Consider the following 13409-nt stretch of genomic DNA (forward strand, 5'->3'; position numbering starts at 1 on the left):
CATAGCCGCTAAAAGCCTCTTCAGACTGCACTTTCCAACCATCTGCGCTGGCTGAACTAAGACTTGCCCTGTCTCATAATCACACAAAATTTCCTACGTGAATCAGGCATTGAGCCTGTGTTCACATATATGCATATAACATGGATGAGAAAGGCTGATTTAGACCATTGTTAATTCATCCTTTGCCCATAAATTCATCCTTTGCATAACTGAAGAAGTGGTCAGAGCACATCTTTTGCCCAAGTGGTAAAAGGTGACACTCTTTTCTGTCTCGTAAAGTTGGGAGTTATGAGATTAGTACATGTCTTATGATCCACAGTCATTTATGTTTGGGAAATAGCAGTTGCATGCAGCTTTGCATTTACCAGGGCTCCACTGCTGAGCAGGATCATGAAGATAATAAATGTTTCAAACCAGTTGTGCTCAACAATCTGGAAACAGGTTTTCCGAATGTTCCACCACGTTTTCCCTTTTTCCGTTTTGATATCAACGTACAGACATGGACATCTTTTCACACAAGCTGTTATTTATGAAAAAAATAAATACATAAACAAGAAAATAAAGCATTTTTTAAGGTGGGCAGTTAAGTTACATTACATCCTGTGTGTGTTAGAGGGGCCACTGTAAGTAAAACATTACATGTCAGGCCCTTCCAGGGTTATATAGCGACACTCCTATGAGCGCCATTACGTCAATGATGGCACTGACCAATCAGAATCTATCTGGTCTATCCTGGAAGAGAAAAGAGAGGGAACAGCAGGGATTTCAGATCCCCAGAGCAGTGGAGCGGTTGTGAGGGTGCTGACAGCTTAGCAACCTGAGACGTAAGTAGAACAGGTATGGGGGTGGGAAGGGTGTCTGCTGTTAGGCTAGGTTCACACCTATGCAGTTTGCGTTTGTTCCGTTTCTGCAGTGCTTTTTGCGTTGTTGCATATGCGTTTTTCATTTCTTTTATTCCAAATTGTTGCTGGGCAGATTAAAACGCTTCAAAAACGCACTACATACATTTCTGGAGCATCTCTGTTGAAGTCTATTGAACCAAAAATGCAATATTTTGTGTTTAAAAAGTCCCTGACCGTTTCCAAAAAAACGCAATGGGCGAAAACGTGAGATGTGAATGTGACCCATAGGAAATCAAGTTAAATGGACTGTAGTGCGTTTCTGCAAAATGCACCACAAAACACTTAGGTGTGAACCTAGACTTCTAGTTCACGTTTGCGATTTTTCTGTAAAAGGTGAATTAACCCTTTGACTGCAGCACAGAAAAATCAGGTTTTCTGCCATCAGGGCTGTGCTGTATGGCAGAGATGCAAGTCTCACAACTGAATGTACAGAAATACAAATCCTTCGGCACATGAAAAAAAAAAACTCCCATAGATGTATTTCATTTTTACATTTAGCCATTTGCCTGGAATTCAGCTATAACAAGGATTAAAGAAACCACCATCTTTTTTTATTGACAATTTTTAGTTAACGTGCAATAGATCTTGTCCTGATATGCTATCAAACATTATTCAGAGACTACAAGCCCCAAGAGAAACACTTTTTACAGTTCTGTGAACTCTTTTGAATTAATTAAGGGGAAAAAAAAGTTGAAGAAAAAAAAGGTGCAGGCTTGTTAGTTTCTCTTCTCTTTTTTGAAGAGATAGTGCTCCCACGTTCACTGATGCGTATTTAAACACCTTTGCCAGCTTATCTGAAGCAAATATGAGATACAGTATCATGTGTGTTGTATTGTACAGCAGGTGTAAAGCACCACGATGGAATAAAAGCAGACTTTATCCCTCCATATTATACACCTTAGTTTAAAAACCTTGTATTCAGCCTCTAGCACTACTTCAAAGTGGATTTTCATTTTAGTTGGGATGAGACCCCATTGGGTCTTAATCTGACCCTGCTGAGAAGTCAGATGCTGTTAACAAAAACAAAAAAACACTGAATTTATAGAGAACATTAAATTCCACCTTCTACCAGCAAGTGACAGTGATGGATAATTTGGAATGACAGCTTTAGGTTACACAATAAAGGTTTTTTTTTGTTTGCTTGGTTTTTTTTAAAGATATTTTACTTATAAAAATTATTTTTTGACAATAGACACAGGGAAAAGCGAAAAAAAAAAAGTCTTGTGATTAAAGCAACATGCTTCAATTAGAGTTCTCTTGGTACCACGTGACCCATAGTAGGGAGTTGAGAGAGGTTTGAACCCAGTAATTACGTATATTAGCTATAGCTACATGACATTACAAGTATGAAACAGATGTTAAACCTAAGAGAGAGCTCCACAAAATTCAGGACAGCTTGTTAACCATGGTCCCCACCATTTTTGCAATTTAGGCTGATTGTGTGCAGGGTGTCTTGCACCTTTGCATCCCATCTTAGTTCATCCAGGAGGCACAAGTACAGCATCTGCTGCCTGTCAAAGTCTATGGCAGGCCATAAACTGCAATTGGACAAAGCTGAAAACTGTACCAAGTGATACTCACATGTAGGGGCCTGTCCATTCAGGGACAAATGCCTGTAACACAGAATAGCTGCATTCCAGGCATTCAACCCTGAATGCATAGTGCCCTATACATGAGTACCACAGCGTTCAGCTGCAATGTATTTAAGCCTGCCATAGATTCTGACAAGCGGCATACAGCAGGGCTGGATGCTGCACCTGGGCACACTTAAATGCTGGGATAGGACTAGACTCCCCATGTGCAATGGGCCAATGATGGGCAAGCTCTGGTGAAAAATATTGGTTTATACTTAGGCATTGTTCCATTAGAAATGGTGACTTTGGATTCAGTGTTGATGTGTTTTTTAATTTTAGTAGTATTACCTTTTTGGCGCAGGCCAACAAAAGACTAATTTCACATACTCACCTTCCCACTGGCTCCAGCGTTGACCTGCTAACTTGGTCCCCTCCTCCAGGTTCCAGCAGTTGGCCCATGAAGACGTGCACCATCTCTGCCCAGTGACTGCTCTTTGTCCTTCTACTGTAGCCTCCTGGGATATGTAATGTAGATATCCAAGGAAGCTGTGAGAAAGGGACATACCATTTTCTAGGTGGGAGGATTGCAGAGAGGAACAGTGACTCTGGGGAGTGAAGATCCAGTTTAAACACCATGTAATTCAGCAGATCTGATAATCTAATTATGCACTTTCCACATACGTTCTGTAAAGCATTCCTCTGGGCCTTCCTCTTCTTTATGCTCAAGGGCCTCTTCCTCTTCTTCTGGCTCGGGAGGCTTATAATCTACTGTGCTGCACATTGATGAACCATCATCAAACTTCCGCTATAGCAAAATATAGGATAATGAAGGATATATGTGATCGTTAAGTATTTTGATATTCCAAAAAAAAAAAGGTATACAAACTTTGAGAAAACAGAACCAGTCATAGCAGTTTATTTATGGACCCCAGATCCCTCCCCCAACTTCCCCACATAGTGGATTGCAAATACACTAGGCACCTGGCCATCACACCTACCTATTTCCAAAAGCGTACATACCTCCAAATGATTGAGTTCAGGTGTTTCCAGTGCGTGCTTCAAGCATTGTGGCAACAGTTTGGGGAAGGGCACTTGTAGTGCTGTGCACAAAGGCAGCTCCATAATGACATAGTTTGACAAATTCAGTGTGCAGGTTCCCGAGTGGCCTGCACAGAGCCCTGATTTCAAACCTATTAAACATCTTCTGAAATCAGTTGTATTGCTAACTGTGAGCCAGGCCTTCATGTCCCACAAAACAAATCCTCTTCTAGCTAATGGGCACAAACTCCAAAATCTTGTGGAAAATCTTCCCAGAACACTGGAATTGACTTTACAGTAATGCCCATGGTTTTGACATGGGATGTCCATAAACCTTTGGTCATATAACGTACTTGCACCCAAGATCTTTACTGTGTGGCCATGCCCTGCACCTGCCACTCATGCTTGCTGCAGTCCTATCCTATCCCATGACTGGGTTCACATTCCTAATCAAAATGGGACACAGAGCCATCAATGGGAATAAACTGGTGCCATAGTACATGCACAACATGTGTAGAGCCCAGTCAGGGCTGTGTGAAACCAGGTATGGTCGACCCAGTAGTAGAAATGATATAGTAAATATGCGTGTAGGTAAGAAATAGCACAACAAGGCTGCAAGCGCTAAAATTTTGATACCCAATGTAAAAAAAAAGAAAAGTGTGACCTGCTGTTTCTGTATTGTCACTTTTTAGCGCTGCACTTTTTTGCCTATGGTCAACACAGTGAAGATCACTGGAGTGAAACTGCAGATATTCACCCACTGGGAATCCACTCATTACAATGAAGAGGTTAAATAAGGGACAACTTAATAAAAGAGTAAGGGGTTGTACCTTCGGCTGTATAGTCCTCTCCTCCATCTCTGACTGAGTGCTGATCTCATCTGTGTCCGGAATATCTAGGTCAGACTCTTCAGAAGCAATGGGCACCTCTATCCTGTAATGTGGGTTGTTAATCAGATTGATGTGGTCGAGTTCAGTCATGATGTAGCGTGGTTTTTTCATGAAACCATCAACAACTGGGCTTTCTGACTTGGGCTCTTCCTTTGTCTCAACGTGATTTAATGCAATGCTTTCTTTGTTAACATCTTCTTCCTCCTGCTCATCCTTCTTCTTCTTAAAGGGCAGTATGGAAAGAGCAGTTTTCTTTACAAAGTCTATGCCTCTGGTGATTCTCCCAATGGCGATCTGCAGGTTATTCATTTCTCCATCGTCATCAGAAGCAGACAGGTTGTCAGCGCTGAAGGAGCTCAGCAACAAGGCCAAGAAGAGGTTAAGCACCTACAAATATTATAATAAATAAGTATCATTATATGCTGTTATTGGCAGTGTGGTTATACAGTGTATGTAATGACATCTAATAAAACCAGCACTGGACAGTGAGTACATAGACTAGACATCCGGCTAATATGACTAGATATGTGGGAAGCAAAGATGCTGTACAATCCAACCAAATTTCATCTCATATCCTATACTACAAATACAACTGGATATAGGTCTTTACTTGTCTTTTCTGCACAAAATAACCCACTTTACCAGGAGGTGACACTGGGAGAAATGTGGAATTCTTACTCCTAATCAGCTTGAGGTGATTGTAGCCGTATTAGTGCATTTGTGACAGAAACAATTGAGTACTGAGTAATTGTATGTTAGTGCAAATAAAAAAAGTATCACGGACAGTACTCAATTGTACTCCTAATCAGAAAATCAAGCACCTGCCTACAGAAGGAATAACTCAAAAGGTGTCATAAGCAAACAGAGGAAATGGCTGGTTCATCTGCAACAGGAAGACTCCAGAGGAAAAAAAAAAAAAAAAGGATGATGACCTGTGACCCAATGGCCTGTCTGTAGTAGTAACCCCTTAGCCCTTTGAGGACCGTAAGATTTTGGAACGCCAAAAGAATCAATTTTTTTGTTTTTAAAGTTTGTACACTTCAGTTGCTGTAACTAAGCCATTTCATGAAATAATTGGCAAAAAGCTAGATCCAATTGTTGTTTGTTGATAAGAACTAATATTTTGACTCAAACCAAAAAAAAAAAAAGAGTTTTAAGTTCTTAATCAGATGATACACGCAATTAAAAACATGGGACAAATACGTCCCTTGGTCCTCAAAGGGTTAACACCCACTCTAGTTGTTTTTAAAAGAAAAGCGTGGGATTGTAAAAAAAAAACAAACAACATATTTATACTCACCCAAGTGGATGCAAAATCGCTGCGATGCTGCATCTGTCCCTGCCACCTCCAGGCCGAGAACCAAACGATCAAAGACAGACGATTGTGCAGTTCTCAGTCTTCAGTGAGCAAAGAGCCAGTGACTTTCAGTCACCTGCTCCTCTGTAAAACCCTCTGTGTGAAGATCATGGCTTCCATGTCATACCCCCCCACACCAACACATAACCTCTGTCATAACCTCCTTTTTCCATCAACCGTACATGTTTTACATCTGTAATACCAACCCCCCCCCCAAAAAAAAAACCTCTTTTCGTAGACATAATCCCCTCACAATAAACGCCACAGTACTCTGCTACACACCCCACTCCTGCACATACTGCCCTCGGCCAAAAGTTCCGTGCTCCTTTCCTGCATGTATTTTCCCCCATTCACACTCCTCTCCTGCACATAATCCACAAACCAACTCCCCCCCACCAACACACATCATAATATCCTCTGTACTGCTCTCCTGCACATACTGACCGCTGATGCACAATGTGCACTCTCCTCTTGCATATATTGCCCCCATCATACCCTTCACAATCCTCTCCTACACATATTACTTCCATCATACAATTCTCACTTTTCTGTGCCTGTTGCCCGCTGTCATACCCTTCATACTACTCTCCTGTGCACGCTGTCTGCTCTCCTGCCGTCTGCACTCCTCCTACACATACCGCCCCCTGTAATACCCTCCCCACTCCTCTCCTAAATGTACCTCCCTGTGTCCCCTGCACTCCTCGACTGAACATACTGATGCTTGCGGTCATACCTTCCACACTCCTCTACTGCATATGCTGCCCGCTAAGCCACTTCTTTAGCATTGATTCCCATATCCTCATCTTCTCTCATTACCAGGTAAATTCAGATTTTTAATTATAAATCTGACCCGTGCCTCAGCTCCAGTATTCTAGTTGACACGGTTACTTGCGTCTCAGTATTCTAACCAAAGCACACTAGTACTCTGTTTCTCTAACATCACATTAGCGTCACTTCTATTTCAAAAGTTACGCATAGAAATATTTAATGAACTCTCACTCAAGAAATAATCAGAGCTACTTAAGATTCCCTTATTTATTCCTAAAATGTTTGGAATGACAACACGCTTTGCAGCACTTTTCAATCTACAGAGATTCAATTCAAAACAGTCCCTGTTCCCCAAAAAGTGCTCATAGTTTAATATCCCTACATACTACTTCCAGTTTGTATTCAACAGGAAACACAGACATGGCAAGGAAATACAAATACAACAGGAATAACGACTGAGGTGAATTTCAAACTCAAGTGGCTAAACACTTATTCAGTGTGCTATCTATTCCAATCTGTACCTAACCTATTTCACACCTGTACCATGAATGGTCAGAAAATACAAATACGTTGTGTCCGTCAGGCTGACATTGCTAACCTAAGAAGCTATAAACTAACCTCAGACGCATCCATTACTGCAGACGGGCCTTTACTGTGGCTTGTGAGATTTAAATAGAGTACTTCAGTGTATATCTTGTCTCACTGTAAGTAGAATGCCTCTATTGTACAGTATATCCTCACAATTTCCTCTGTGTTTCTATTTTTCAGACAGGCTGGATTACCTTGCTACTTGAATTGCTTCCCTTAAGTCCTGGTATGACTACAGTGACTCTCTCAGGAGGAAATGTCTCATGGCTTAGACCAGTACCCAGCTGTGAGCTGTCCCACTGCCAGAGTTAGAAGTCACCCTTCTTACTGCCGAACAGAGACCTGCAACATAACTAGACCTTGTACAGTTGGGCTCTCTTAGCCTACAATTTAGTTGTAGCTTCTAGTTAATATAAAGTGCGGTCATTTTCGACAATTTTGGTCAACTTTCTTGATACAGAGGGCCTCAGATGCAGCCCCTGATAAATGCCAAAGGGCCACACACAAAACCTAGTGAATGTAACATTAGAGAAAGCTGTCAGAGACCACAGAAAAGAAACAGGAGATAATCAAATGCTAAAGGCATGTTGCAAGGGATGTTCAAACTGTAGACAAGTGGCCAATGATGCTCAGTGCTCGGAACATGCTAGAAGAAATGTTGAACATTGGGAACATGTGACAGAAGACAGTCATACTGTAGACATGTTTCAGGAGACAGCCTTAGACTGGGGTCACATTATATGAGACTGATAAAGATCACTACTGTTAAAGCCCCCTTACAATTAATTGCTCCCTATGTGATAACTCGTGTCACAGTTGATATTTTTCTCAGAAAGATCGATTATAAAAGAACACAGAAATTAAGAAGCGAAAAGGAATAGGACATCACAAAATACAAGATAATGTGAAATAAACGTAACAATTTAAGTACTAGAAACCATTCTAAAGAATGTCTTCCTTCACTGCCCTATATAAGAACCTAAGTTATCAGACTACTGTCTACAGGAAGCCCTGAGGGCTGCACATTAAATGCTGGAGCCACATACTGTTCCCAGGATGCAGGTTGAGCACCAGGGGTTTAGAAGCTAGTTTGTTCACAGACAACTAATTTATACACAATATTACTTGGCTCATTGTTAACTACTTTTCCCTACAGGCTACATGTTTTGCTTATTAGTCAGTCCCATCATCAGTCCCACCCCGCAAGCCAAAGTCCTAGGTGTCACTCTAGACTCAAATCTGTCCTTCCAACCCCATGTCCAATCGCTGGCAAACTCATGCAGGCTCCACCTCCGCAACATCTCCAAAATACGTCCGTTCCTAACCCCAGACACTACTAAACAACTCATTCACTCCCTTATTATCTCACGACTCGACTACTGCAACTCCCTCCTCACCGGTCTACCTCATCACTGACTATCCCCGCTTCAGTCTATCCTGAACTCAGCGGCCAGACTCATCCACCTTACCAACCGCTTTGCATCTGCCACGCCCCTCTGTCATTCCCTCCACTGGCTTCCAATTGCCCAACGCATTAAATTCAAACTACTAACACTGACCTACAAAACCATTCATAACGCTGCCCCAAACGACCTCACCGACCTGATACCCAAATACCACCCAACCCGTACTCTTCGCTCCTCACAAGACCTCCTACTTTCTAGCTAACTGGTCTCCTCCTCCCACGCCCGACTGCAGGACTTCTCCAGGACTTCCCCCATCCTCTGGAACTCACTACCCCAATCCATCAGACTGTCACCTACCCTCCTCACCTTTAGGCGCACCCTGAAAACCCATCTCTTCAGGGAAGCCTACCCCACTCTCACCTAACTGCCGATCTCCTCCACCCTCCCACCACTCCATCCCCCACAGCCACTTCCTCCTGTACCACTCTCCCCTCCCTCCTAGATTGTAAGCTCAAAAGAGCAGGGCCCCCGAACCGCTCGTGTATTGTATTGTTACTGTATTGTCTCATGTACTGTCCCCCACTATAATGTACAGCGCTGAGCAAACTTGTTGGTGCTATATAAACACTGTATAATAATAATAATTAATATGCTATTTATACCATTTGGTGTTTTTGTATTCTCAACAGCTATGTTCTTGCTGCCTAACATCACCTTGGCTATTTCAGTAAGTTTTCTTACGCTATGTTTTATATCCTAATCTTTTTCTCAATAAAAATTTTTTGAAAGTGAAAACTACTTTATAGTTGTTCCACAATGACAGATTTTACTGGTAGTTCAAAGGAGCAAGGAGATATTTTGGTAATAGTTATCTGAGTAAATAAGACTTTGAAATTGAAAGTAGATTTAAACTCAGTAATATAAAATGTACATTTTAACATGATAATGTATTTTCAAAAGCAGCTGTCCATCTTTGAATTCTGTAGTTTTATTTAAAGTAATACCTGCTACGAATGTCTATGTTCAGTCACTTCCTATTACAGAATGCCATGTTGCTCCCAACCAGGGGCGGACTGACCATTTGGAAACTTGGGCACTGCCCGAGGGCCCAGGGTCAGTAGGGGGCCCCATGAGATGCCCCTGGTACCTTTTTCATAGGCTTTATTGAGTTTGGGCAAGGACACAGGGGCCCCATGATCCCCTATTGCCCGGGGGCCCCATGAGTTGTCAGTCCGCCCCTGCTCCCAACTGTGCTCCTGTGTTGTTACCCTGTCATATGTGGCCTTGGTTGAGACCACAAGCAACCACACTAACACACATTGCATGGGCATGGTCCACTGATGTCACCATCAAGAAGCCAGAGCAGTGTTTTGCAAATGTTGCTGGTGCAAGCGCACAGAGAGAAAATGGCTGAAAGAGGCTAGAGATCAGAAGCAGGTGAAGTCATCCTGCTGACAAGATCCCTGAGAATCCCACCCTCACCTAGATGATTCTAGAGGAAGCCAGGGAAAGCAAGTACAGGCGTACCTCGGTTTACGAATTTAATGCGTTCTCCGGGATGTTTCGTATTGCGAAAAATTCGCAAACCGAAACGCGGTTTCCCATAGGAATGCATTTCAAGCCAATTAATCCGTTCCGGAGGTCAGAAAAAAGTTTTTAATAAAAGTCTTTTATCTGTTCAAAACTCTTTATAAAGTGCACTTTAAAGGCATACATACTGTGAAGGGACATGATTAAAAAGTAATTCATAAATGCATTGAAAACCAATTAATCCATTCCAGAGGTCAGAAAAAAGTCAAAAAAAATTTTATCTGTTCAAAACCTTTTATAAAGTGCACTTTAAAGGCATAAAGGGACATGATTAAAAAAAATTCATAAATGCATTGAAAACCAATTAATCCATTTCGGAGGTCATAAAAAAAGTCTTATCTGTTCAAAACTCTTTATAAAGTGCACTTTAAAAGCACGGGGCCAGCACTATAAACCTCCCAGGTGCAATGCATCCGGGGGAAACTTCGTATTGCGAAAAAAATTAGCAAACCGAGGCATTATTTTCAATGGATTTTCATTTGTAAACCGAAAATTACGTTACCTGAGGCGTTCATTAATCGAGGTACGCCTGTATATTATCGAACATTCCCTTGCACAAAATTTAGCCTATTCTCGGAGATCTGCCCAGAAGGAGGATGACCTCACCTAGATGCTTCCAGAGGAAGCCAGGGAAAGCAAGTATATTATGGAACATTTCATTTCACAGGTTTATATTTGCATTTTCCTACAGCATTTTAGGGAGGGAGGGCAGCTTGCATAAGTGGACCTTGCCACCAAGACGGCAGGTTGGCTTTAAAGTAAAAATTACAAATCACAGCAATTCAGTATTACAGATGAAATTACAGCTGAATTCATTTAGGAAAAAAAGTGACCAAAAAAGAAAATGAAGCAAAACTTACCACTAAATTTCCTACCACCATGACCATCATGAACACGACTAAGCACATAGCTTGCCCTGCCACCTCCATACAATCCCACATGGTTTCAATCCACTCTCCACACAGGATTCGGAAGACAATGAGGAAAGAGTGGAAGAAGTCGTGCATGTGCCATCGGGGAAGAACACAGTCTGAATTGATCTTACAAACGCATTCCTTATAGCTCTTCCCGAAAAGCTGCATTCCCACCACTGCAAAGATGAAGACAATAATGGCCAGGACCAGCGTGAGATTCCCAAGAGCGCCTACCGAGTTACCAATGATTTTGATAAGCATGTTCAGCGTAGGCCAAGACTTGGCAAGCTTGAAGACCCTAAGCTGCGAAGAAAGAGAACATAAAAATTACATTAAATTTCCAAGCTTATGCACCTAACTGGAAGACTACACAAAGACTGAAGATTTATCACTGTAAAACTGCAGGCCACCAATGTAGCAACTATAATTACCAGGTCCTGTTCTACACTCTTTTTACCTCATTACGACTTTTTTTTGGACATCTAGGGCAATCTGGTTAGCTAGGGGACACTGGAACTCTGATATAGGACTTCACACATGGGTAACTCCAACCCTATAACTCTAATCCATTAGAACACAAAGCTCTAGAGGTAATTCCAGCAAGGTCAATTAGATCATTCTAGTTGTTAATGTTTGAAAATAACTGATGCAGAGCTGTATAAATGTGTGCAGTTATATTAAACTTAGTGCTGAGCTCAGCCAGTATAAAACAACAGTAATTAATGCCAATAACGTATGCATTCATTAAAAAGCATTGTTTATGACCCTTCAACATCACTGTCTGGAAAACTGCTATAGTGGGCTTTTTTTTGTATTAACCAACACGCTGTGATGTATTTGTATTATCAATGCTATAGGCAATAAAGATTTACATGCTAAAAAATATTATTAAGTGTTCTTGCATAGCAAGAACACTTATTGTTATCTCACAAGTATATTCTTATTCTTATTATAGCCAAATTTGCCACGCTAACTCCTCCCACAGTTTTTACACTACAAAGACAAGTAATATATCAAAACGTGCGGATTGTTCCCGATCGGATTGCTATTACTTTGTGGAACGTTTCGCCGAATCGTTCAAGAAATATCGCGGTTTTTGTGGCAAAAGTTTCCCATAGGAATGAATGGTGCATGTACAGTGGCAGCAGAGCACAGCTAGAGTGTGCAAAGGAAAAATCAGAACATGATTTGTAAACTGCCATCACTCTGTCATTTTCAAGCCCACCTACACATATCTTATATCAAAACGTTCAGCTAACCCTGTTGTCACTAAAAATGTTCACGGCTAGGACATACTCCTGATAGTTTTCAGAATATGAACATTTGTTTGCAACTCACCCCTCCCATTGACTTTCATTGAAAATCCACTCTAGACACCTGAAATTTTAAGGGACGTTTTTAAACTGCGACTGTGCCTTCATTTTTTATCTTTCAGATACATACTATACATCAAAAGTTAGCCCTGCTTTATGTGATTATCACAATATATGGCTCTTTGCTGTAGCATTTATACTTTTAAAACTACAAGCGTTTGAAGATGGCAATCGCCAGTGAAGTTGGCAAGTTTAAACAGCGTGTTTAGAGCAGAGCTGCTGACATTCCTGACTGAGTGAGTTGCTATAGCAACCAAACATGACTCACACGCAGCTGAGTCACACAGGCTGGACTGGGAGCTCCAAAATACAAGCTGAAATCCATTTCTCCCTCTGTCAGGCTTGCTATGTGCACTGCTTACATTTCATGAATCATTTGGTAAGGGTTGCTTGCAAAAACACTTTACACAATTTCCCCAGAAATTGTAGATTTTCTAGTTTTTAAATGCAATTGATGTAGGTACAATTATTTGACTCCTGAAGTGCCATGCACCAATATAAAAAAAAGACTGGTCAGGTGTGCTGCATACAAATATACTGACAACAGACATGCACAGATAGACAGTCACTGAGCTGATCAGTCTGCTGCCCCTTCCTTGTTCAATCACAGGCTGGATGCAGGGAGGTGACCACACTGTACTGCATAAATGCAGCAAATAAAAGACAGTTCTACCCATATGGAAGAAAAATATATTTGAAATGCTACAATTTATATTCAATATATTTATATATATATATATATATATATATATATATATATATACTGCATGTTAAAATGCGTTTTTATTACAAAATATATAAAAAATATTTTTAAAAAAACATTTCAAATATACTATATGCCTTTAAAAATACAAACCTACATTTTTGGAATGCATTTACAAATATATGTAAAAATATATGTTAAAAAATTATTTTTTAAATATATTCTTCAGACTTTTTTTAATATATAAAAAGGTCATTATAACATATATTTTTACATATATTTGCAAATGCATTCCAAAAATGTAGA

The 13409-nt window shown here is 40.8% G+C and overlaps 1 protein-coding gene across 3 annotated transcripts in view; it reads right to left on the reverse strand.

Annotated features, from left to right (window-relative positions):
* The window catches only part of SCN4A (sodium voltage-gated channel alpha subunit 4), a 135707-nt gene that overhangs the window by 22526 nt on the left and 99772 nt on the right, over positions 1-13409 (reverse strand). For all 3 annotated transcript variants that reach the window (XM_089674631.1, XM_089674629.1, XM_089674630.1), the window contains exons 15-18: positions 10974-11330; positions 4345-4791; positions 3158-3281; positions 366-520 (exon numbers count right to left, since the gene is read on the reverse strand). In XM_089674631.1, the coding sequence (XP_089530757.1) occupies positions 366-520; positions 3158-3281; positions 4345-4791; positions 10974-11330 (1083 nt within the window). The remainder of the gene's footprint in view (positions 1-365; positions 521-3157; positions 3282-4344; positions 4792-10973; positions 11331-13409) is intronic.

Source organism: Staurois parvus, unplaced genomic scaffold, assembly GCF_062004578.1.
Source record: "Staurois parvus isolate SC_StPar_1 unplaced genomic scaffold, SC_StPar_1.0 ptg000151l, whole genome shotgun sequence".
Taxonomy (NCBI): domain Eukaryota; kingdom Metazoa; phylum Chordata; class Amphibia; order Anura; family Ranidae; genus Staurois; species Staurois parvus.